Source organism: Eubalaena glacialis, chromosome 11, assembly GCF_028564815.1.
Source record: "Eubalaena glacialis isolate mEubGla1 chromosome 11, mEubGla1.1.hap2.+ XY, whole genome shotgun sequence".
Classification (NCBI taxonomy): Eukaryota; Metazoa; Chordata; class Mammalia; order Artiodactyla; family Balaenidae; genus Eubalaena; species Eubalaena glacialis.
The window spans coordinates 64,197,446-64,223,863 of NC_083726.1; the positions used below are offsets into that span (position 1 = coordinate 64,197,446).

Genomic DNA, 26,418 nt, shown 5'->3' on the forward strand with positions numbered 1-26,418 from the left:
AAGGGTGGAGATTTAGAATTGGGGATAATGGCTCGGTTGAACACCCACAGAGAGAAGTCTGTAGGAATGAAGAGGACTAAAGATGGAATCTTGGGGAAGTAGAAGGCACCAAAGGAGGTTGAGATGGAGCATCCAGAGAGGGTTGAGAAGATTCATGAGAACAAGGTGTGCAAAAGCCACAGAGGAAGAATGTGGTACCAAGAAAGAAGACCATAATCAGATATTACACAGCTCATACAAAAGATGAAGGCTTTATATTTGAAAAGCAGGAAATCAATGGTGACTTTGTGGAGAACAGTTTCAGATGAGGGTAGAAACCCAATTGCAATGGATTTAGGGGTGAGTGGGAAGTGAAAAAATGAATTTGACATTTTAAAGAGATTTGACAGTGAAAGGAGAAAAAGAAGGTGGTAATTTCAAAGGAAAGCAAAGCTAAGTTTTTTTTGTGTTATTTTGTTTTGTTTTTACTGGAAGAAGGTGTAGTGGATTTTAGGATATTTGAAGACAGGAAAGAATTCCTGGAGAGGGGAGAAGTGAAGATGCAGAAGTGGTGTGACTTGGCAGAAGAAAAACCTGAAAGAGATGAACCAAGAGACCAGGATGGTGATCCAGCAATTCCATTCCTGGGTCTTTATCCTAAGAAAACAAAAACACTAATCTGAAAAGATACATGCACCCTGTAATCATTGCAGCATTATTTACAATAGCTAGGATACAGAAGCAACCTAAATGCCCATCAATAGATGAATGGATAAAGAAGATGTGGTGTATATATATATGATGGAATATTACTCAGCCATAAAAAAGAATGAAATTCTGCCATTTACAACAGCATGGATGGACCTAGAGGGTATTCTGCTAAGTGAAATAAGTCAGACAGAAAAAGACAAATACTGTATGATTTCACATATATGTGGAATCTAAAAAACAAAACAAATGAACAAACATAAGAAAACAGAAACAGAGTCACAGATACAGAGACCAATCAGGTGGCCAGAGGGGAGAGGGGCAGGGGGATGAGTGAAAAAGGTGAGGGAGATTAAGAGGTACAAACTTCCAGTTACAAAATAAGTGAGTCACAGGGATGAAATATATAGTGTGGGAAATATAGTCAATAATAATAGAATTTCTTTGTGTGGTGACAGATGGTAACTGGACTTAACATATGATCATTTTATAATATATAGAAATATCAAATCACTATGTTGTACACCAGGAACTAACATAGTATTGTAGATAAATTATACTTCAAAAACAAACAGGCTCATAGAAAAGAGATCAGATTTGTGGTTACCAGAGGCAGGGGCTGGGAGGAGGGGGAATTGGATGAAGGCAATCAAAAGGTAGAAACTTCCAGTTATATGATAAATAAGTGCCAGGGATGTAATGTACAGCATGATTAAAATAATGCTGCCCTATATTATGCATGAAAGTTGTTAAGAGAGTAAATCCTAGGGCTTCCCTGGTGGCACAGTGGTTAAGAATCCACCTCCCAATGCAGGGGACACGGGTTCGAGCCCTGATCTGGGAAGATCCCACATGCCACAGAACAACTAAGCCCATGCGCCACAACTACTGAGCCTGCTCTCTAGAGCCCGCGAGCCACAACTACTGAGCCCTCACACAACAAGTACTGAAGCCCGCACACCTAGAGCCCATGCTGTGCAACAAGAGAAGCTACCACAATGAGAAGCCCATGCACCACAATGAAGAGTAGCCCCTGCTCGCCACAACTAGAGAAAGCCCACGTGTAGCAATGAAGACCCAACACCGCCCAAAATAAATAATAATAAATAAAATAAATATTTTAAAAATCGTATAAAAAAAGAGTAAATCCTGAGAGTTCTCATCATAGGAAAAAAATGTTTTCTGTTTCTTTAATTTTATATCTATGAGATATTGGATGTTCACTAAACTTATTGTGGTAGTCATTTCATGATATATGTAAGTCAAATTATTATGCTGTACCCCTTAAATTTATACATTGCTGTGTGTCAGTTATATCTCAATAAAACTGGAAGGGGAAAAAAAAAAAGAGCCCAGGGCTGGCCTTGCAGAGCCTGGGAGGAGACCTCATCCTCAGGTCAGTAGAGGGGATCTGTGAGGTTCTTAAATTTCTGATCCCACTCAGTGACTTTTTTTTCTTTTCCTTTTGTGAAATGAGTTGTGAAGTTGTCTGATGAGAGGAGCAGTATGGAAATGAGTGTGGTGAAGGTTTGTCCTTTGTGGCAGCTGAGGGTAAACTATAAGATTCCTGAGCAGCACTGAAAGTCTAACTCAGATTTTGTACTTTCTCCTGAGAGCAGCAACAGAGGAAGCAAATGGCTGGGATCAATTGTTCATTTAACAAAGATTAATTGAGTGCTGCAGATAGAAAGATGAGTTAAGACAAGTGCCCTGTCCTCAAGAAGCTTAGAGTCAAGTTGGGGAGATGGATGAGTAAAGCAACCTCACATGAGAACACATTGAGATGGTGGGAGGAAAAGGCATGGGACCTAAAATCAAACTGGAAAGTTAAAGTTCTTTTTGGAGAAAGTGACTTATGGGATGCTTTAGAGAACTGGTAAATTTTAGATGAAGGTAAAATTCATCTAAATTCATGAGGTAGGGGTGTTCTGGGCAGAGGGTACAGCTTGTGGAAAGGCACAGAGGCAAACAGCCAGGCGGCTCAATGTGTAGAATCGGGTGGGAGTGGCTTGTAGAGGATGGAGCTATAGGGCTAGTAGGGCCAGATCATGAGAGCCTTGACTTTATTTATTTAAAAATTTTTTATTGGAGTATAGTTGATTTACAATGTTGTGTTAGTTTCAGGTGTACAGCAAAGTGAATCAGGTATACATACATACATATATATAATATATATATCCATTCTTTTTCAGATTCTTTTCTCATATAGGTTATTACAGAATATTGAATAGAGTTACCTGTGATATACAGTAGGTCTTTGTTAGTTATCTATTTTTTTTAAAGATTTATTTTTAAAAATTTATTTATTTATTTTGGCTGTGCCGGGTCTTAGTTGCAGCATGTGGGATCTTCATTGCAACATGCGGGACCTTTTAGTTGTGGCATGCAATCTCTTAGTTGCAGCATGCATGTGGGATCTAGTTCCCTGACCAGGGATTGAACCTGGGCCCCCTGCATTGGGAGCCCAGAGTCTTACCCACTGGACCACCAGGGAAGTCCCAGTTATCTATTTTATATATCGTAGTATGTATATGTTAATCCCACTCTCCTAATTTATCATTTCCTCCCACGTTTCCCCTTCGGTAACCATAAGTTTGATTTTGAGATCTGTGAGTCTGTTTCTGTTTTGTAAATAAGTTCATTTGTATCATTTTCTTAAGATTCCACACATAAGTGGTATCATATGTTGTCTTTCTGTGTCTGACTTACTTCACTCAGTATGATAATCTCTGTGTCCATCCATGTTGCTGCAAATAGCATTATTTCATTCTTTTTCATGGCTGGCTAATATTCCATTGTATATATGTACCACATCTTCTTTATACATTCATCTGTCGATGGACATTTAGGTTGCTTCCATGTCTTGGCTATTGTAAATAGTGCTGCAGTGAACATTGGGGTGTATGTGTCTTTTCGAATTATGTTTTTCTCTGGATATATGCCCAGGAGTGGGATTGCTGGATCATATGGTAGCTCTATATTTAGTTTTTTAAGGAACCTCCATACTGTTCTCCATAATGGTTGTACCAATTTACATTCCCACCAACAATGTAGGAGGGCTCCCTTTTCTCCAAATCCTCTTCAGCATTTACTGTTTGTAGATTTTTTTGATGATGGCCATTCTGACCGGTGTGGGGTGATACCTCATTGTAGTTTTGATTTTCATTTCTCTAATAATTAGTGATGTTGAGCAGCTTTTTAAAAAAAAAAAAATTAATTAATTAGGTTGCGCCAGGTCTTAGTTGAGGCAGGTGGGCTCCTTAGTTGTGGCTCATGGGCTCCTTAGTTGAGGCCTGTGGGCTCTTTGGTTGCAGTGGGTGGGCTCGTTAGTTGCGGCTCGTGGACTCCTTAGTTTCAGGATGTTGAGCATCTTTTCATGTGCTTTTCGGCCATTTGTCTGTCTTCTCTGGAGAAATGTCTATTTAGATCTTCTGCCCATGTTTTGATTGGATTGTTTGTTTTTTTGATATTGAGCTGCATAAGCTGTTTTTGTATTTTGGTGATTAATCCCTTGTCGGTCACTTCGTATGCAAATATTTTTTCCCATTCTGTGGGTGGTCTTTTCATTTTCGTTTTGTTTATGGTTTCCTTTGCTGTGCAAAAGCATTTGTTTATTTTTGTTTTTATTTCCATTACTCTAGGAGGTAGATCAAAAAAGATCTGGCTGCGATTTATGTCAGAGAGTGTTCTGCCTATGTTTTCCTCTAAGAGTGTTATAGTATCGGCCTTACATATAGGTCTTTAACCCATTTTGAATTTATTTTTGTGTGTGATGTTAGAGAATGTTCTAATTTCATTCTTTTACATGTAGCTGTCCAGTTTTCCCAGCACCACTTATTGAAGAAATTGTCTTTTCTCCGTTGTATATTCTTGCCTCCTTTGTCATAGATTAGTTGACCATAGGTGCATGGGTTTATCTCTGAACTTTCTATCCTGCTCCTTTGATCTATACTTCTGTTTTTGTGCCAGTACAGTACCTGTACTCAGAAAGCTATAAGATGCTGATGAAAGAAATCAAAGATGACACAAACAGATGGAAAGATATACCACGTTCTTGGATTGGAAGAATCAGTATTGTCAAAATGACTATGTTACCCAAGGCAATCTATAGATTCAGTGCAATCCCTATCAAATTACTAATGGCATTTTTCACAGAACTAGAACAAAAAATTTGTAAATTTGTATGGAAACACAAAAGACCCCAAATAGCCAAAGCAATTTTGAGAAAGAAAAACAGAGCTGGGGGAATCAGGCTTCCTGACTTCAGACTATACTACAGAGCCTTGCATTTTAAGCTAAGGATTTTGAACTTTAACCTGAAAGTCATGAGAAGCCATCAAAGGATTTCAGGCAGGAAGTGATTTTTTATTTAGCTTCTAGAGGCATCATGGAGGACAGATTGAAGGGGGTGGGGCTGAGGTCACTTCATTGAAGTAAGGAGTGATGTGTACAGAAGCAATGGAGGGAGAAAGGAAGGGTTGGTGTCTTACTGGTTGTGAGAGGTAAGAGAGAGAGAAAGCTAGGATGATGTCTTGGTTCCCAGCTTGAGTGACAGTGACAAAAAGTGATTTTTGCTATTCACTGAGATATAAAAAATACAGAATAAGGAGCAGATTGGGGTAAAGGAGAGCCATGGTCAGATATTGGCAGATTTTTATGGCAATAGGAACTGGAAGCATGAATGGAGAGTGGTGATGAATTGGTTTACAATGCAGTCCAGCCTGGTTAGAGAAGGGACTCAATGTTGGTTGGTAGCCCAAGATAGATGAGACTCATTCGAGGTCTCCAAGTTGAAGAACAGGTGTAGTGGGAGAGGCGAAAGGCTGGAAGGCTGCGTTTCAAGAAAGAGACTTCAGAGTTTAAAATTTTCTACATGGTGCTTTGGAGGTGATGACAGTATGCTTAGACAGGTGTTTGGCATGTCTGTTTCCCTCTAGAAATGGTGTGTTTATTTGTAGGAGCATTTTTCCCCAGGAGTGGATCTGTATCTTTCATCAGACTCTCAAGGAATCTCTTAGGACCCCATAAAAATTAAGAATTGGGATTCGTTAGCACCATCTGAACCTAATTCTCACATTTCAGACATACCTGTCATGCAGGTGCTGTGTGAGCAGAAGGCAAATATTTCTTTATAAAATTTTACTCAGGAGGGCCCTACAGAACATGAAGGGAAGAAAATAAAAGCACGATGGCAAAAACGTAGGCTGACAGGTTAACAATTTATTAATATTGTCCATTTTCTCCAGTGTTTCCTCCCAGTTCTATTAATAATATTTGGGCAGATGAGGTTGTATGCATTGACAAGCAATTTGGTATATGGCATCATTTATATTTATAAATAAATGTGTATTTATCTTACTGTTTCAGCCTTTGCTTTTTTTTTTTTTTTTTGGCCGTGCTGCATGGCCTGTGGGTGGAAGCTTAGTTCCCCGACCAGGGATCAAACCCATGCCCCCTGTAGTGGAAGCGTGGAGTCTTAACCACTGGACTGCCAGGGAAGTCCAGGCTTTGATTAAAAAAAAAAAAAAAGTTTTTAGATTTCTTTGTTCCTAAGCTTTGGTGGACAATAAAATGGAAAAAAAGCTCTTCCTCTGGGATCAGAGTTAATAATCTGTTCCTATGACCTGAGAGGTGACATAGAATTTGAACGGAGTGCTACTTCTTTTATAGTCTTAATACTACCTGCTTAGCTTGACAGGTAAAATGGGAGCCAAGATTAGAGGTACTTAGAAAATCACGTCTGTATCCATAACATTCCCTGTAGAAGTTATTTGCGGTAGCTGAAGCAAGTGCATCTCATCTCATTGCAGGTGCCAATTTTTTACTGTCAGGTACAAAAATGAGAGCTTTGCCAAGTTATTTTTTTATGGAAGGTTTCTTTTTAAAAATGCTGAATCTTCAGAAAACATTATAGTGTATAATAATCCGGTCGATTGGAATTCCAGGATGACATTTATAGAAGTAAAATATCTTTTCTGATAGGAAAATATACTTTATTCCTCTTGCAAATGCTTAAGGAGGCAGGTCCTTGACCAGAGTGAGGGGCCGTGTAGAGCAGTTTCAGTGCTTTTACTAAGCATGTTACATCTCATTTCATCCTCACAAAAATCCTAGGAGATGTGGGTACTGTTGTCCTCTTACACTAAGTGAATAAAATATTAGTAAGATGCAATGATGAGGTTTGGATTCACATATTCTGACTTGAAACCCCATGCTTTTTCCACTGGACCACAAAGCTGGGAAAAGCATTGAGGTGTCAGTTGACAGATGGCCCTAAATGCAAAGTTGAGCAGCTTAAATTCAGTCTTATGCTGAGTGGGAATGGTCAAATTAAACTATTCTGGAAATTATGAGCTCATGCTCAGGAAGGGGTGATGAAGGCGTGGAGGCATGGAGACCAGTTTGAAGCATTTTCTGGTATGAGAGATTATGACTTGGGTGAGATATTGGTGCATGCCTAGGAAGCCACTTCTTTGTACCCCAGGAAAGTTGTTTGCTGAGCTTCTATTTTTCCATGGGGTGTATTGGGTGAAGGAGGGCAAAGAAGGTTAAGTCGGTTATAAAATGAGTGTTTTTCTACTACTGTATCCAGATGTAGTATCTCCTCCTCACCTTAGAGCTACTTCCCTGTCATACCCTTGAATCAGGTGACACCTGGCAAGTTCCGACATAAATGGTTTATCACTTCAGCCATCCCCACTCAATTTATACATATGGTCATTCAGGCATTAGTTCTCATGCTAAGATGGTGGCTGTGGAAATGCAGTAGAAGGGACCAGTTGAGAGGTATGTAGAAGAGGCAGGACCTGACAGTGAATCCATTGGCAAATACTTTCTGAGCACCTGCTGTGTAGTAGACACTATATTTGGCATGTAGAAGAAAGGAAGAAGAGATTGGTGGATATTAATGAGTGCTAAGTGATTTCTCAAAGAAGAAGCTTCTGGAAACAGCCAGAGAATGCTTTCTAGAAGCATCACTTTACCTGGTCCTTGGGAAATAATCATAGATATTGAGGAAGTTGGAAAGTGTTGCTTATTTAGGGAAGCAGAGAGTGAATTCTTTTTTGATGTGTTAAATCCAAAGTATCAAAGGCATGGCAAGCGTGAGGTTTAGTAATCTTCTTCACGTAGGTGGTGGTTCACAGCCTAAGAGTGTAAGAAACTCTTAAGGGACTGTATACAGACTGAATGAGTCTTAGGGGATCATTCAAGAGAAATGGTGGAGGAATAAGGAAACAGTTATGAGACTAGGATTCAGAAGACCTTGAGAAGCAGGGCAGCATCGTGAGGAGGTCTGGGCTTTGGAGTCAGGTGAGCTGCGTAGGAATACCAGGGTGGCCACTCACGATGTGGCCTTGGGCAAGTAACGGAACATCCACTGGTCTGGTCTGCTTTCTCCTTTGTCAGATGCAGATAATTAAACCTGCCTGATAAAGTTATGAGTACTATATAAAATAATTATGTAAACTTCCTAGTATAAAGATGGCATGTAATAAATGGAAATTTTTATTATTAGCTGTTAGACTCATGGAAAAAAAGGATCATTCCAAGGAGAAAGTTGACATCAGGGTCAGATACATTTTAAGGATTGAGAAGGATGCAGCCTGGGTTGCACTATTGGATGTGAGGGATTTTTACCTTTAAGAATGGTGAACTCTGAATGGTGATTTTCCTTGTTCCCATGTAATTCTCTGCAGGTTTCCAAATAGTTTCCTTTAGAAACAAATAATGCCTTACTTGATCTGTGTATTACTATTTTTTCTTAACTGAACTAGAAATTGGGAACATTGGCCACTCTATGTTCATTTCCTGTGTCCTCAGTTCACATAACTTCTGCCACCAATTCTCCGGTGGTTCCATGGTTCAGGGAATTCTGGTTATTCTTTAATGTAGCCTGAATGCTTTTGGTTTTAAATTTTGAGGTATTTAAAGTGAAGCTTATGGAATAGTTTTATTTTTTGCTTTTGTTGACATTAGTCTGCTATGATTCATTACACCCTCAATTGCCTTAACAGATAAATAAGAATTGAATTTCAGTTATGTTAAGCTCTGTGTTTTCTAAAGCAATACCAAAGAGAAAGGCTTACGTTAGGGTCAAGAGTACAAAAGGAACTATTATGTAATGTTTGCCTCACTTTCTATTCAAGTGTGAAATACGTAGGAATTCAGGAGAAGCAATTGGAATATGAGAACAGTTAGGAACAGAATATAATAAATATATATTATATAAATATAATAAAATTTAACTTTTTTTTTTGTTGTCGTTGTTAGCCATTAAAATAAGTGTTGAGCTCATGGACCCAGGGCCTTAACAAAATTAGGAACAAGCTGATGGAATAGTAGCCATCCCAAAATCTGCCCTTCAGGCTCTGGTGCCCAGCCCTGCCTACTTCCTTTCAGTTCCTTGAACATACTGTGTTTCTTCTTTTTATTTGTCTGTGACACAAGCTGTTCCATTAGGCTGAAATACTCTTTATTCATCCTCTGGAATTCAGTTCACACGTCACTTCCTCAAGGAAGCCTCTGATCCTCCCCCCGGGAGGGTCAGATTCCATTCTCCTGTACCCTGCACTTCTCCCTCATAGAGAGCACTGATCACAACTGTATGCTCCACCAGGGCAGGGAACAAGTCTAGCTTATTCAGGGCTCTAAGCCAATCACTAAGAGCAAAGTACACAATAGGCACTCAGTAAATATTTGTTGAATGAAGTTCAGCATTTATTAAGCACCAAGTGCCTCACTTCGTTAACTCCTCACAGTAACCCTTTTAGGTATTCTTATCCCCATTAACAGATGAGGAAAGTGACACTAGAAAAGCAACATGCCCCAGGTCACATAGTCAACGAATGGCACAGCCAGAACTTGACCCACGGCACTTTGATGGCAAAGCCAGTGTCCTTTTTTCTTTTATTTCTCTCATTGCGTGCTATTATCCCACTGAAAAGCCAGTGTTCTAAGCATGGCACTACGTGATGTACCACAGAAAAGCCGGCAGAGGGTCTGATCAGAATGTAGCTTTGTACTTATAATGCACATTGGTAGTGTGCCTTCCTACTTTCCCCAGTCACAGGCTCTGCTTTCATTTGGAGGACACACAACTCTCCTTGTCTCAGTCCACATGGTCCGGGTGAGCTCAGCCCTAGGGATGAAGCACTGTGCCAGTCAGCATGACCCCTCCCACTGAAATATGATGATTGATTCAGGGGTGGGCTTGCGACCTAATATTGTCAATAAGAGCCAATTGAGACTCAATCTAGAACTTTGGTTGGAGTCTTTGCAAAAGTGGACTTGATCCTTCCAACTGGCCATGGGCCCTGGAAGCATGAAGATTGGCATTACTTCAGAGACTCACCACCTGAAACAGAGAGGAGGGCAGATGTGACCCTAGACACTGTCTGGCTCCTGATAACATTATCTGAGCCTTGCTCAAGCTGTGCCTGAGGTTTTCTGCCCGTATACTTTTCACTAACTTGAGTCAGTGGAATCCTTTTTCTGCATAAGCCTTTTTGGATTGGGAGTTCTGTCACCTGCAATCAAGGGAATCTAACCAACACAGGACCTAAAAGACATTGGACACGTTTTGACTCTTTTCTGTTTCCATTTTGCACAGGCTTAAGTCACTTCCTTAGGCTCTTTGAATGATCATAAATGTGTGTTTTCTGGGCCTGGGGAAAAAAGCAGTGAGAAGGTAGTATGGCAGCGACGCTTGTCAAAACAGGTGTTGTGGTTTTAGGAATCGTGGCTCTAGGACTTGCTCAGGAACTTGTGGAATGTAAGAAATTTCACTTACTTACTTTTCTGCACCTATAAAGAGTGAGGATAATATTTGCTGCACTGGGACTTCCGTGGTGGTCCAGTGGCTAAGACTCCCCGCTCCCAATGCAGGGGGCCCAGGCTCGATCCCTGGTCAGGGAACTAGATCCTGCATGCCGCAACTAAGATCCCACGTGCCGAAACTAAGACCCGGGGCGGCCAAATAAATAAATATTAAAAAAAAATTTTTGCTACACTATTTAAACAAGAGGGAGTTGATAAGAATGTGCCTAGTACTTTGTACTTTGGTATGACTCACCTTCCATGTGGCAGTAACACTTCACCATGTCAACCTGTGGCTTTTCATATTTCTCAATCCCTAGACTGACCTAACCCGTAGTGAGGTGGGTAGATAAGGAGGCTCCTACTTTTGGGAGACCATAGAGGGAGGATATTCATGTTCCACAGCTTAGGAGGCCATAGATGCATGTCCTATCCTCACTGTAACATTAACTGTTTTCATGCCTAAGAGAGAATAGTAAGCTTTCTTTCTGCTCTGTGGATTTCACAAATGCCACGGAGCAGCTAAGCCCATGCGCCACGACTACTGAGCCCTCGCACCACAACTACTGACGTCCATGCACCTAGAGCCTATGCTCCGCAACAAGAGAAGCCACCACAATGAGAAGCCTGCACACTGCAATGAAGAGTAGCCCCTGCTCGCCGCAACTAGAGAAAGCCCACGCGCAGCAACGAAGACCCAACGCAGCCAAATAATAAATAAATAAATAAATAATCTGCTAGCTGTGTTTAGAGTTACCTGGCTGTAGAAGGAAAAATCTGTATGTTCAAATAGCTTAATTTTCCACAGTGAAGGAAAGCCCTCCCAGAGACAGAAAAATGAAACCAAGCCAGCAAAGATATAAACCATTAATTTTATTTCCATTCCTAAAATGTATGTGAATTTATTGATTGATTTGATATTTAAAGTAGTCTCTTTGCAAAATCATCTCAGAAAATATTCTAAATTTATTAAAATGCATACAGACTATTGCTGAAAATTCTAAGTCCTCTTATTGACCAACTTGTTTTCAAAGCACTTGTGATGATTTTCCAAGGTTTCCATGGTTACAGGGAACAAATAAATCATCTTGAGACCAGAGTGGAAATTTGATCAGAATAATCCAAACAGTATTTATCTACCTCTTTACAGACTCACAGCTTGCCTATTTTGAGGCGGCTCTTACAAAGCGTATCTAATTATTCAAGGTTTCTCTAATTACAGTGGGCCTTTTCTTTGCCTGCAATTTACTACGTTCAGCAAAGTATACGTTAGATAATAAGGAAAATGAACCCAAGAACTCTAACTGCTTCATATAGTTTTATGGATATACTGAAGTGTCAAGTACAATCTTCATCTTAAGAATTGAAGACTGGAATGCAGGGAAACAAACTCTGGTGGAATACCAGAATAAAAAACATAACAAAGCTGGGCAGAACTAGGTGTGGCATCCTGGTACATTAATTTTGAAAGCCAACCCAGTGATACTAAGGACAACAAATAGATTCAGATTTCTTTTAAAAAAAAATCTGTGCTGTTTAGGTTTGGAGTTTTCAACTAGTTAGTATTTCTTTATTTAGTTTGTGAATTATTAAGATTTTTTTGGGACTTCCCTGGTGACGCAGTGGTTAAGAATCTGCCTGCCAATGCAGGGGACATGGATTCGAGCCCTGGTCTGGGAAGATCCCACATGCCGTGGAGCAACTAAGCCCGTGTGCCACAACTACTGAGCCTGTGCTCTAGAGCCTGTGAGCCACAACTCCTGAAGCCCGTGCACCTAGAGCTTGTGCTTCACAACAAGAGAAGCCACCACAATGAGAAGCCCGCGTGCCGCAACTAGAGAAAACCCACGCACAGCAACGAAGACCCAACGCAGCCAAAGATAAATAAATAAATGAATGAATTAAAAAAAAAAAAGATCTTTTCACGTCTCCCTCTTCAAAGTCTTCTTTTGAGTGATTTAACTGCTAATTAGCATCAACCTCTCAAAGAGAGGGTAAAATTAAAATCTGTTGGGTAATAATTTAAATAAGACAGAAAAAATTTGAAGTTACTGAATAAAGTAAGGTTTGAGGATAATGGTGGACTTCAATTATGAAAGCCCATTGTTTCCTTTAAGGGAGCGTTCAAAGCTGTTTTGTTTTGTTTTTTGTTTTTGATTCTTTGTGAGACAATAGAAAATAGCTAAATAGGTTATAACATAAACTTTTAGCGATGAAATTCAAATTTACCTAAAAAAGGGCATTCCCATCTCCCAATTAGTTTTTTTTGTGTGTGTGTGTGTGGCTGTGTTGCGTCTTTGTTGCTGTGTGCGGGCCCTCTCTAGCTGTGGCGAGCAGGGGCTACTCTTTGCTGTGGAGCATGGGCTCTAGGTACGCAGGCCTCGGCAGTTGTATCACGTGGCCTCAGTAGTTGTGACTCGTGGGCTCCAGAGCACAGGCTCAACAGCCGTGGCGCATGGGCTTAATTGCCCCACAGCATGTGGGATCCTCCCGGAACAGGCATTGAACCCGTGGTCCCCACATTGGCAGGCAGACTCTCAACCACTGCACCACGAGGGAAGTCCCCCAATTAGTATTTTAAGTGTAAAACCAAAACCTTAAATTATTCGAGCTCTTCAGGTCTCAACTCCTATTTCACAGCATATCCGTAGATGTGAGGGCGCAGGAGCTCCCAGGACAGGGGGGCCTGTAAGTGCTGCAGCTTCAGCTTGGAGAAGCGGGCCCACTCCAGGGCCTTCCAGCTCTCTCTGGTCAGGTTGCACCCATCAAACAGAAGGTACCAGACAGGATTCAGGACCTGTTGCCAGAAGTAATTCCAGGTTGAAGGCTTAGCTGCTACATGCTCCATGAAATAAAAAGCTCCTCCCTGAGAAAGAAAAGAAAAAAAAAAAAAACATATCAAGGATTTTAGTTTGGGGAAAAATAATTTATAAGATGATTAAATGTCAGATTTCAGTGGCCCCAAAGGCCAACTTCATGAGAAGACATGGAGAAATTCAAACTTACTACGATACTATTCTGGTTAATAGTGTCATCTTCTGTCAGATTTTATACAGAGTTGCCAATCTATATTTTCTGTTCAGAAAGGTAATACATAATAATAGTTAGAATTTAAAGCAGTTACTGCATGCAAGATCCTGTCCGTAAGGCCTATCACATGTTAACTCAATCCTCACAATACACTTATTTGGTAATTATTATTATTATCATTCCTATGTTCTACAGATGAGGAAACAGAGTCACATAGAAAATAAACAACTTGCCCAAGGTCATACAGCTTACAAATGTCAGAATCAGGTTTTTACCTTGGGTGGTCTGGCTCCAGTGGCTGGCAATACTGTCTCACCAATATTATTTTAGAAAATTCAGAAAATACAGAAAAGTTAAAAAGAAAAACAGTCAACCATCTTTCATCACCTCGAGACAACTACTGTTAAGATTTTGTGGAAGATGGTGGAGTAGAAGGACATGCACTCATTCCTTCTCGTGAGAGCACCGGAATCACAACTAACTGCTAAACAATCATCGACAGGAAGACACTGGAATGCACCAAAAAAGATACCCCACATCCAAAGACAAAGGAGAAGCTGCAGTGAGATGGTAGGAGGGGTGTAATCACAATAAAATCAAATCCCATAACCACTGGGTGGGTGACTCACAAACTGGAGAACAGTTATACCACAGAAGTCCACCCACTGGAGTTAAGGTTCTGAGCCCCACGTCAGGCTTCCCAGCCTGGCGGGGGGGGGGGGTCTGGAAACAGGAGGAGGAATTTCCAGAGAATCAGACTTTGAAGGCTAGTGGGATTTGATTGCAGAACTTTGACAGGACTGGGGGAAACAGACTCCACTCTTGGAGGGCACACACAAAGTAGTGTGCACATCAGGACCCAGGGGGAAGGAGCAGTGACCCCATAGGAGACTGAACCAGACCTACCTGCTAGTGTTGGAGGGTCTCCTGCAGAGGCAGGGGGTGGCTGTGGCTCACCACGGGGACAAGGACACTGGCAGCAGAAGTTCTGGGAAGTACTACTTGGCATGAGCCCTCCAGAAGTCTGCCATTAGCCCCACCAAAGAGCCTGTAGCCTCCAGTGCTGGGTTACCTTGGGCCAAACAACCATCAGGGAGGGAACTCAGCCCCACCCATCAGCAGACAAGCGGATTAAAGTTTTACTGAGCTCTGCCCACCAGAGCAACACCCAGCTCTACCCACCACCAGTCCCTCCCATCAGGAAGCTTGCACAAGCCTCTTAGATAGCCTCATCCACCAGAGGGCAGACAGCAGAAGCAAGAAGAACTACAGTTCTGCAGCCGGTGGAACAAAAACCACATTCAAAGAAAGACAAGATGAAAAGGCAGAGGGCTATGTCCCAGATAAAGGAACAAGATAAAACCCCAGAAAAACTAAGTGAAGTGGAGATAAGCAACCTTCCAGAAAAAAAATTCAGAATAATGATAGTGAAGATGATCCAGGACCTTGGAAAAAGAATGGAGGCAAAGATCAAGAAGATGCAAGAAATGTTTAACAAAGACCTAGAAGAATTAAAGAACAAACACCTAGAAGAATTAAAGAACAAACAAACAGACATGAACAATACACTAACTGAAATGAAAAATACACTAGAGGAATCAATAGCAGAATAACTGAGGGAGAAGAACGGATAAGTGATGTGGAAGACAGAATGGTGGAATTCACTGCCACAGAACAGATTAAAGAAAAAAGAATGAAAAGAAGACAGCCTAAGAGACCTCTGGGACAACATTAAACGCACCAACATTTGCATTACAGGGGTCCCAGAAGGAGAAGAGAGAGAGAAAGGACCCAAGAAAATATTTGAAGAGATTACAGTGGAAAACTTCCCGAACATGGGAAAAGAAATAGCAACTCAAGTCCAGGAAGTGCAGAGAGTCCCATACAGGATAAACCCAAGGAGAAACACGCCAAGACACATAGTAATGAAATTGACAAGAATTAAAGACAAAGAAAAATTATTAAAAGCAACAAGGGAAAAACAACGAATAACATACAAGGGAACTCCCATAAGGTTAACAGCTGATTTCTCAAAAACTCTACAGGCCAGGAGGGAGTGGCACGATATATTTAAAGTGATGAAAGGGAAGAACCTACAACCAAGATTACTCTACCCAGCAAGGATCTCATTCGGATTCGATGGAGAAATCAAAAGCTTTACAGACAAGCAAAAGCTAAGAGAATTCAGCACCACCAAACCAGCTCTACAGCAAATGCTAGAGGAACTTCTCTACATGGGAAACACAAGAGAAGAAAAGGACCTACAAAAACAAACCCAAAACAATTAAGAAAATGGTAATAGGAACGTACATATTGATAATTACTTTAAATGTGAATGGATTAAATGCTCCAACCAAAAGACACAGGCTTGCTGAATGGATACAAAAACAAGACCCATATTTATGCTGTCTACAAGAGACCCACTTCAGACCTAGGACACATACAGACTGAAAGTGAGGGGATGGAAAAAGATAATCCATGTAAAAGGAAATCAAAAGAAAGCTGGAGTAGCAATACTCATATCAGATAAAATAGACTTTAAGATAAAGACTGTTACAAGAGATAAGGAAGGACACTACATAATGATCAAGGGATCAATCCAAGAAGAAGACACAACAATTATAAATATATATGCACCCAACATAGGAGCACCTCAATACATAAGGCAAATGCTAACAGCTATAAAAGAGGAAATTGACAGGAAAGCGCAATAATAGTGGGGGCCTTTAACACCTCACTTACACCAATGGACAGATCATCCAGACAGAAAAGTAGCAAGGAAGCACAAGCTTTAATTGACAATAGACCAGATAGATTTAATTGATATTTATAGGACATTCCATCCAAAAACAGCAGATTACGCTTTCTTCTCAAGTGCACACGGAACATTCTCCAGAATAGATCACATCTTGGGTCACAAATCAAGCCTTGGTAAATTTAAGAAAACTGAAATCATATCAAGCATCTTTTCCAAACACAGCACTATGAGATTAGAAATAATTTACAGGGAAAAAAGCGTAAAAAACACAAACACATGGAGGCTAAACAATACATTACTAAATAACCAAGAGATCACTGAAGAAATCAAAGAGGAAACCAAAAAATACCTAGAGAAAAATGACAACGAAAACACGATGATCCCAAACCTATGGGATGCAGCAAAAGCAGTTCTAAGAGGGAAGTTTATAGCAATACAATCCTACCTCAAGAAATAAGAAAAATCTCAAATAAACAGTCTAACTTTACACCTAAGGGAACTAGAGAAAGAAGAACAAACGAAACCCAAAGTTAGTAGAAGGAAACAAATCATAAAGATCAGAGCAGAAATAAATGAAATAGAAACAAAGAAAACAATAGCAAAGATCAATAAAACTAAAAACTGGTTCTTTGAGAAGATAAACAAAATTGATAAACCTTTAGCCAGACTCATCAAGAAAAAGAGGGAGAGGACTCAAATCAATAAATTTAGAAATGAAAAAGGAGAAGTTACAACAGACACTGCAGAAATACAAAGCATCCTAAGAGACTACTACAAGCAACTCTATGCCAATAAAATGGACAACCTGGAAGAAATGGACAAATTCTTACAAAGGTATAACCCTCCAAGACTGAACCAGGAAGAAATAGAAAGTATGAACAGACCAATCACAAGTAATGAAATTGAAACTGTGATTAAAAATCTTCCAACAAACAAAAGTCCAGGACCAGATGGCTTCACAGGTGAATTCTATCAAACATTTAGAGAAGAGCTAACAGCCATCCTTCTGAAACTCTTCCAAAAAATTGTAGAGGAAGGAACACTCCCAAACTCATTCTACGAGGCCACCATCACCCTGATACCAAAACCAGACAAAGATACTACAAAAAGAGAAAATTACAGACCAATATCACTGAGGAATATAGATGCAAAAAGCCTCAACAAAATACTAGCAAACAGAATCCAACAACACATTAAAAGGATCATACACCATGATCAAGTGGGATTTATTCCAGGGATGCAAGGATTCTTCAATATACGCAAATCAATAAATGTGACACACCATATTAACAAATTGAAGAATAAAAACCATATGATCATGTAAATAGATGCAGAAAAAGCTTTTGACAAAATTCAACACCCATTTATGATAGAAACTCTCCAGAAAGTGGGCATAGAGGGAACGTATCTCAACATAATAGAGGCCATATACAACAAACCCAAAGCAAACATCATTCTCAATGGTGAAAAACTGAAAGCATTTCCTCTAAGATCAGGAACAAGACAAGGATGTCCACTCTTGCCACTATTATTCAACATAGTTTTGGAACTCCTAGCCATGGCAATCAGAGAAGAAAAAGAAATAAAAGGAATACAAATTTGAAAAGAAGTAAAACTGTCACTGTTTGCAGATGACATGATGCTATACATAGAGAATCCTAAAGATGCCACCAGAAAACTACTAGAGCTAATCAATGCATTTGGAAAAGTTGCAGGATACAAAATTAATGCACAGAAATCTCTTGCATTCCTATACACTAACAACAAAAGATCATAAAGAGAAGTTAAGGAATCTATCCCATTCACCATTGCAACAAAAATAATAAAATACCTAGGAATAAACCTACCTAATGAGGTAAAAGACCTGCACTCAGAAAACTATAAGACACTGATGAAAGAAATGAAAGATGACACAAACAGATGGAGAGATATACCATGTTCTTGGATTGGAAGAATCAATATTTTGAAAATGACTATACTACCCAAAGCCATCTACAGATTCAGTGCAATGCCTATCAAATTACTAATGGCATTTTTTACAGAACTAGAGCAAAAAATCTTAAAATTTGTATGGAGACACAAAAGACCCTGAGTAGCCAAAGCAATCTTGAGGGAAAAAAACAGCTGGAGGAATCAGACTCCCTGACTTCAGACTATACTACAAAGCTGCACTAATCAAGACAATATGGTACTGGCACAAAAACAGAAATATAGATCAATGGACAGAATAGAAAGCTCAGAGAGAAACTCACGCACCTATGGTCAACTAATCTATGACAAAGGAGGCAAGAATATACAATGGAGAAAAGACAGTCTCTTCAGTAAGTGGTGCTGGGAAGACTGGGCAGCTACATGTAAAAGAATTAAATTAGAACACTCCCTAACACCATACACAAAAATAAACTCAAAATGGATTAAAGCCCTAAATGTAAGACCAGACATTATAAAACTCTTAGAGGAAAACGTAGGAAGAACACTCTTTGACATAAATCACAGCAAGATCTTTTTTGACCCATCTCCTAGAGTAATGGAAATAAAAACAAAAATAAACAAATGGGACCTAATGAAACTTAAAAGCTTTTGCACAGCAAAGGAAACTATAAACAAGATGAAAAGACAGCCCTCAGAATGGGAGAAAATATTTGCAAATGAATCAACAGACAAAGGATTAATCTCCAAAATATATAAACAGCACATGCAGCTCAATATTAAAAACACAAACAACCCAATCAAAAAATGGGCAGAAGACCTAAATAGACATTTCTCCAAAGACAACATACAGATGGCCAAGAGGCACATGAAAAGCTGCTCAACATCACTAGCCATTTGAGAAATGCAAATCAAAACTACAATGAGGTATCATCTCACACTGGTTAGAATGGGCATCATCAGAAAATCTACAAACAACAAATGCTGGAGAGGGTGTAGAGAAAAGGGAACCCTCTTGCACTGTTTGTGGGAATGTAAATTGATACAGCCACTATGGAGAACAGTATGGAGGTTCCTTAAAATCTAAACATACAATTACCATATGACCCAGCAGTTCCACTACTGGGCATATACCCAGAGAAAACCATAATTCAAAAAGACACATGCACCCCAATGTTTGTTGCAGTACTGTTTACAATAGCCAGGTCATGGAAGCAACCTAAATGCCCATCGACAGACGAATGGATAAAGAAGATGTGGTTCATATATACAATGGAATATTACCCAGCCATAAAAAGGAATGAAATTGGGTCATTTGTGGAGACGTGGATGGGGCTAGAGACTGTCATACAGAGTGAAGTAAGTCAGAAAGAGAAAAACAAATATCGTATATTAACACATATATGTGGAATCTAGAAAAGTGATACAGATGAACTGGTTTGCAAGGCAGAAATAGAGACACAGATGTAGAGAACAAACGTATGGACACCAAGGGGGGAAGCGGGGGTGGGGGTGGTGTGATGAATTGGGAGATTAGGATTGACATATATGCACTAGTATGTATAAAATAGATAACTAATAAGAACCTGCTGTATAAAAAAGTAAAATAAAAATCAAAACAAAAAACAAAAAAAGATTTTGTGTATACTTTTATATGAATATGTATTTCTAAAACTAGGATTGGAATATACATTCTGTTTTATAACATGTTTTATTTTATTTATGTATTTGAGTTTTATTCTAAAAGATGGTTTAAAAACTTTATGCAATATTTCACACCACTGAAGTTACCATCTCTTATTTAACCATTCTCATTTAGGCTATTTCCAATTTTACATTGTTATAAATACTGTTACAGTGAACATCCTTATCCATAAATCTTTGTGACCATCTAAAATTATTTCCAAACAAATAACTTGCTAAAAAGTGGAATTGCTGAATCAAAAGTCTGTGCCTTTTTAAAGCTTTTGGTACAGGTTGTCAAATTGCCCTTTGGAAAAGTTGCAGCAGTTTGCATTCATACTAGCAATAGATGTGAATGCCCATTTCCAATAAACTCTCATCAGTACTTTTTTCTCCTATATATTTGTCAATTTGATGTGTAATATGGTATTTTTAATAACATGCATAGCTTTAATATTCTTAATCTTAACATCTTTTATTAACCTTATTGATTATTTGGATTTCTTGTTTTCTAATTTGTCTGTTAATGTCCATTATCAGTTTCCTTCTTTTTTTCTTTTTTCTTCTATTTATTTATTTGGTTGTGCTGCGTCTTAGTTGTGGCAGGCAGGCTCCTTAGTTGTGGCTCGCCAGCTCCTTAACTGTGACATGCTCACTCTTAGTTGCGGCATGCATGTGGGATCTAGTTCCCTGACCAGGAATCGAACCTGTGCCCCCTGCGTTGCGAGTCTTAACCACTGTGCCACAGGGGAAGTCCCCACTCTCGGATTTCTAATAGGCCGTTGGTTTTTTTCTTACTGATTAGTAAGGGCTTTTAGTATAATTAGACTACGTATACTACAAATGTTTTCTCTTGTTTGTTGTTTGTCTTTTAATTACGATTTTTTAAACTTCCCCTTCTTTTATTTAAAAAAAAAAATCTTTAAATTCATCTGAGTATTGTTCTTAGGCTCTGCTTTGCAAACCTGTGGGCGTCTGAATCCATACCAAGTACTGCCTGAGACTAAATAACCATGTCTTATACTTTTTTTTTTTTTAGTTCATTAGTTCATGTCTTTTATTAACCAATATACAATTACTTGTCTTCTGGTTTGTTGAAACAATAGGTCAGACAATATTTGCCACAATAATGTTTGTCAAAGTGGCTGGCCATAAAAACTCCACACCACATTTATCTGAAGGGCACTCCTGACGAAGGTGACTGCTTTTGCCATTCTGATCCACCTTACAGTATTTCAGGACAGCCAGCTTAACCTTCTTTCTCTGTCTCTGTCTCTCTTTTTTTTTCTTTTGGCCATGCGGCTTGTGGGATCTTAGTTTCCCAACCAGGGATAGAACCTGGGCCCTCCGCAGTGAGAGTGCAGAGTCCTAACCACTGGACTGCCAGGGAATTCCCAACCCTCTTTCTCTTATGCTTTTTCTTCTTGGGAGTAGTGTAAGACTTCTTCCTTTTCTTAGTACCAGCACGAAGTCTCAACAGAAGATGAAGAGTGGACTCCTTTTGACTGTTGTAGTCAGACAAAGTACGTCCATCTTCCAGTTGCTTGCCAGCAAAAATCAATCTTTGCTGGTTAGAAGGAATTACTTCCTTATCTTGGATCTTGGCGTTTACATTTTCTGTTGTATCCGAGGGTTCGACCTCGAGAGTGATGGTCTTCCCTGTCAGGATCTTCACAAAAATCTGCATCCTGGTGGCAGCACCACCACAGATGGTGGATCCAAAAAGCCTATGTCTTATACGTTTGTACCATTGTCACAGGATGTAAATGATAGGATTTATTTTATTAAAATACTGAATCGTCTAAAAGTGTTACTAAATTCATGGTTATATTTTGTCATTGGGTATTTTATTTGGTCAGTGGATGCTGTGTGTAAATTACTGTCATACAGGAGTTAGTAACTGCTGCTTTCATCTAGGACGGTCCTATAAATATAGGTCAAGTCTGGACACAGTAGAGGCTACACATTATTAAGGAGTCTTCAGAAGTTTTCTACTTATCTACCTCTGGGGTGAAGGGGGAAAGGGACCAATGATTACCTCCCAAACCCAGGGTGACTGTCCCACTCTCCGTAGCCTCTTCTAGCCTCCCTAGTGTTGGCTATCCCAGGCAGAGTTTAGAGATGGAGTTCCTCCAAATCTATGGGTAAGTGTAAGACCTGTGTTCAGGAATGGAAAACTTGAAATTTCCTGATTGAAATATTTTTTTCCATAGAAGAGGACAGGAGAGAAGAGGCGATCCAGGCCTGGGGAGGTTGCTGATACCCTCTGGGTTACACAGGTTAAGCTAGAGATGCCTGTTACCCATTCAGGTGACTGTCGAGTAGACAGCTGGATATGAAGATCTGGGGTTAGAAGAGAGGTCTGAGCTTGATACTTAGATCTGGAAGCCATTTGTGTATGCATGGTAATTGAAAACATTGGGGGTACATGAGATTGCACAGGGGGTGTATGTAAGTGAAATGAGAGCTAAAAAAGAAACTCCAGCGTTTAGGGGATGGGCAGAGGAAGAAAAGCCAGCAAAAGTGGTAGAAATGTTGAAGTCAGATAAAAAGCCCCAGTGACAAGCACTGTGGTACAGCGATAAGAATATTTGCATTAAAGTCAGACATAGTGGCTGTGTAACTTGAGGCAAGTTTCTTAACTCCTCTGGGTCTGTTTCCCCAATCCAACGTGAAGGCAATACCTGCTTTAAAGGACTGTTTCCTACATGAGAATGTAGGAAAACTCCTGGTTCTGTTCAGCAGAGAATGGGTGCTTCGGAGGAGCTAAGGAAGACTACCAAGAATATGATCCCCTAAGGGCACTCTCAGTGCTTAAACCAGAGATGACCATTATTTGCTTTGCAGAGGTGTTGTGAGATTAGTAACACTGTAAGCAAAACATCTAACTGTGCCCAGTCTTAGGACACAAGAACCCAGGATTTGAGTATCAGAATCAGACTTTTTTTCAGTTACTACTTTGACGTTGGCCTATCCTTGAGCCAAAGACAGAATTACAGTTGGCCCTCAGTATCCACAAGTTCTGCATCCTTGGATTCAACCAAATGCAGATCAAAAATATTTGGGAAAAATCCAGAAAGTTCCAGAAAAGCAAAACTTGAATTTGCCACATGCTGGCACCTGTTTACATAGCATTTACATTGTATTAGGTATTATAAGTAATCTAGAGATGATTTAAGGTATATGGGAGGATGTGCATAAGTTACATGCAAATACTGCACCATTTTATATAAGGGACTTAAGCTTCTGTAGATTTTGGTATCTGTGGCGGGGACAGGGAGGGACCCCGAGGAAATTGAGGGATGACTGTATATTATTGCCTCTAAACACTATCTTCAAGTCCTTTTCTTCCTGAGAAACTTCCTCTGTTAGAAAATAAAACTGGGGATTACAGAACATCCATTTCCTCTAGTATAGTAAATTCAAATGTTAAGATATCCATACTTGAGACTTCCCCGGTGGCACAGAGGTTAAGAATCCGCCTGACAATGCAGGGGACATGGGTTCGAGCCCTGGTCTGGGAAGATCCCACATGCCGCGGAGCAACTAAGCCCGCGTGCCACAACTACTGAGCCTGTGCTCTAGAGCCTGTGAGCCACAACTACTGAGCCCATGTGCCACAACTACCAAAGCCCACGAGCCTAGAGTCTGTGCTCCACAACAAGAGAAGCCACCGCAATGAGAAGCCTTCACGCCGCAACTAGAGAAAGCCCGTGCACAGCAACAAAGACCCAACGCAGCCAAAAATAAACAATAAATAAGTTAATTCATTAAAAAAAAGATATCCATACTTTATGTTCACCTATGTTTAGAATAAAACTATTTTAAACTAGTTTTTAAACAAATAATAAAGGTAATATGTGAAAATTACATATAGGTATAAGGAATTTCAAACTATACAGAGAGGTATAAAATGAAAAGTAATTCCTTCCCCTCATCCAATTCCCTTCCCAAGAGGTAACCACTGTTAATAGTTTCTTGTGTATCATTCCCATTAACATAAATACTTATATAGATATATTCTCCCCCACACACACAAATGGACTTATACTGTATATAATATTCTATGCTTTCATTGCTTTTTAATTTAACACTGTCTCTTGAGGAGATAGTTTTTTCATATCAACATAGGTAACTCTTCCTTGTTCTTTTAACAGCTGCACAGAAATCCTTTATACGATGTGACAATTTACTTAACAGCCTCCTACCTCCTATTGCTGGATGTTTAGGTTATTTCCAATTTGTGGTATTACAAATACTGTAATGAATATTTTCGCATATGAATGAGTTTTTGCACATTTGTGCAGTATAGCTATAGGATAAATTCCTATTGGATGAAGGAGGAAGTGTCCTTGAAAATTTGATATTATCAAATTGCCCTCCAAAGAGGGCACTTCCTCCAATTGGGGTATCCAGTCCCCCAAACTCACCCCAACACCATATTGAACTTAAAAGTCTCTGACAGTGTAGTAGGTAAAAATAGTGTCTTGCTTTAATTTCTTCTTAATTGAAGTATAGTTGATTTATATTATATTAGTTTCAGGTGTACAACATAGTGATTCAGAATTTTTATAGATTATACTTCATTTAAAGTTATTACAAAATAATGGCTATATTTCCCTGTGCTGTAGAATATATCCTTGTTGCTTATTTATTTTATACATAGTAGTTTGTATCTCTTAATCCCACACTACTATCTTGCCCCTCCCCCCTCCCCTCTGGTAACCACTAGTTTGTTCTCTATATCTGTGAGTCTATTTCTGTTTGTTATATACGTTCATTTGTTTTATTTTTAAGATTCCACGTATAAGTGATATCTTGCTTTAATTTGCTCTTTTATTGCAAGACTAAACATTTATATCATATATTGGCTATTTTTATTTATATTTCTGTTCCTGTGCTTTGCTTACTTTTCTCTTTTTTAAAAAACTGATTTAAGAATTCTATTGATCTTGATTTGTAATGTCTTTTATTTTTTTTATTTAAAAAAATTTTTTTTAATTAATTAATTAATTAATTTAGTTTTGGCTGCCCTGGGTCTTTGTAGCTGCACGCAGGCTTTCTCTAGTTGCTGCGAGCGGGGGCTGCTCTTCGTTGCAGTGCAAGGGCTTCTCATTGCAGTGGCTTCTCTAGTTGCAGAGCACGGGCTCTAGGCACGCGGGCTTCAGTAGTTGTGGCATGCCAGCTCAGTAGTTGTGGCTTGCGGGCTCTAGAGCGCAGGCTCAGTAGTTGTGGCACACGGGCTTAGTTGCTCCGTGGCATGTGGGATATTCCCGGACCAGGGATCGAACCCGTGTCCTGCTTTGGCAGGCAGATTCTTAACCACTGGACCACCAGGGAAGTCCTGTAATGTCTTTTAATATGAAGTTAACGCATTATCTATCATCCTTGGCAAATATTTTTTACAAACTTTTTTGTACTTTTAAGTTTTTTTATAGTCCTTTTTTTTCTCTGCAGGAGTTCTAAAATTTTACATATTCATGTATTATCAATCTTTTCCTATATAGCTTCTTTTCCACTCTAAGATTTTTAAAAAAATTCAGCAGTGTCTTCTCTAGTAGTTCTACTTTTTATGTTAGGGTGTTTGATCTACCTGAAATTGATAGGGCTGCCCTTGGTGATAGTGGTTACTACTAACCAGCCCTCACACCCTGTACTCACCGGCCTCAGCACTCTGCACACTTCCTGGAGGATCCGCTCCTGGTTCTTCACGGAGCACAGGACCAGTGTGCAGACCACCACATCCATGGAGTCGTCGGCCACCTGGTGCAGGTCCTCCCCGGCAGCCACCAGGAAGCGCTCAAACTGCAGGTGTCGGTTCTCAGCAGTGCTCTTGATCAAGAACTTCTCAAAGTTGGGGTTGGGATCAATACACGTCACCCGGCATCCAGGCGGGTAGAACTTGAAGTTGGGCCCTGTGCCGCAGCCCAGCTCCAGCAGGGAGAGCTTCCCGGAGGGGCCTGCGAACTCCTGTAGATTGCTGAAGAGCTCCTGCTTCTTGCTCGCCATCTGTTCGTTGTATATCACAGTGAACCTTGCCAAGAAGTAGGGGAATGATTTTTTGCATATCCAGTTCCACAAGCCCAGAAAGTCCAGCAGGTACATGGGAAATGCCAGGATGCAGACGGCCAGCCGGAGGATAAAAATGGTAAGCGCCATCACTCAGAAGAGAAGAAAACAGATCAACAGTTAGAGGCCTGACTCTAATTGCAGGAAGTAGGTTTCTGGCCACATTCCAGAGCCAATCAGCTGCAGAGGGAAGAACTGGTTGTGCTGGAGAGACGCAGCTGAAGTAAAATCTATGGCCAGAGGCCCATTTCACCCAGTTAATAGATGTTTGCCAAAAGTTGCCTCATAGCTTACTTTTCATGAAGTAAAATGAGAGGGTTCTCAGCTTTTCCTTAGAAGGAAAGCTGATTACAACCCATTATTACAAATCTATTCTTGCTTGGAGACTACTGCAAGTTTCCTGCTGAAGTTTTAAATGCACAGCATACTTACAGCCTGTCTGGTTC

At 39.9% G+C, this 26,418-nt stretch overlaps 2 protein-coding genes across 2 annotated transcripts; both read right to left on the reverse strand.

Moving 5' to 3' along the window:
* Nucleotides 1–11,356: 11,356 nt before the first annotated feature.
* TMT1A (thiol methyltransferase 1A) lies at nucleotides 11,357–26,418 on the reverse strand. The gene is made up of 3 exons (XM_061205513.1): nucleotides 26,405–26,418; nucleotides 25,565–26,064; nucleotides 11,357–13,369 (listed from the first exon to the last, which is right to left on the reverse strand). The coding sequence occupies exons 2-3, from the start codon at nucleotides 26,060–26,062 to the stop codon at nucleotides 13,133–13,135; spliced, it is 735 nt and encodes a 244-aa protein (XP_061061496.1). The 5' UTR covers nucleotides 26,063–26,064; nucleotides 26,405–26,418; the 3' UTR covers nucleotides 11,357–13,132.
* Nucleotides 20,999–21,590, reverse strand: LOC133100978 (ubiquitin-like). Its single transcript, XM_061205514.1, has 2 exons — nucleotides 21,303–21,590; nucleotides 20,999–21,157 (listed from the first exon to the last, which is right to left on the reverse strand). Exons 1-2 carry the CDS (start codon nucleotides 21,588–21,590, stop codon nucleotides 21,011–21,013), a joined length of 435 nt encoding a protein of 144 aa, XP_061061497.1. The 3' UTR covers nucleotides 20,999–21,010.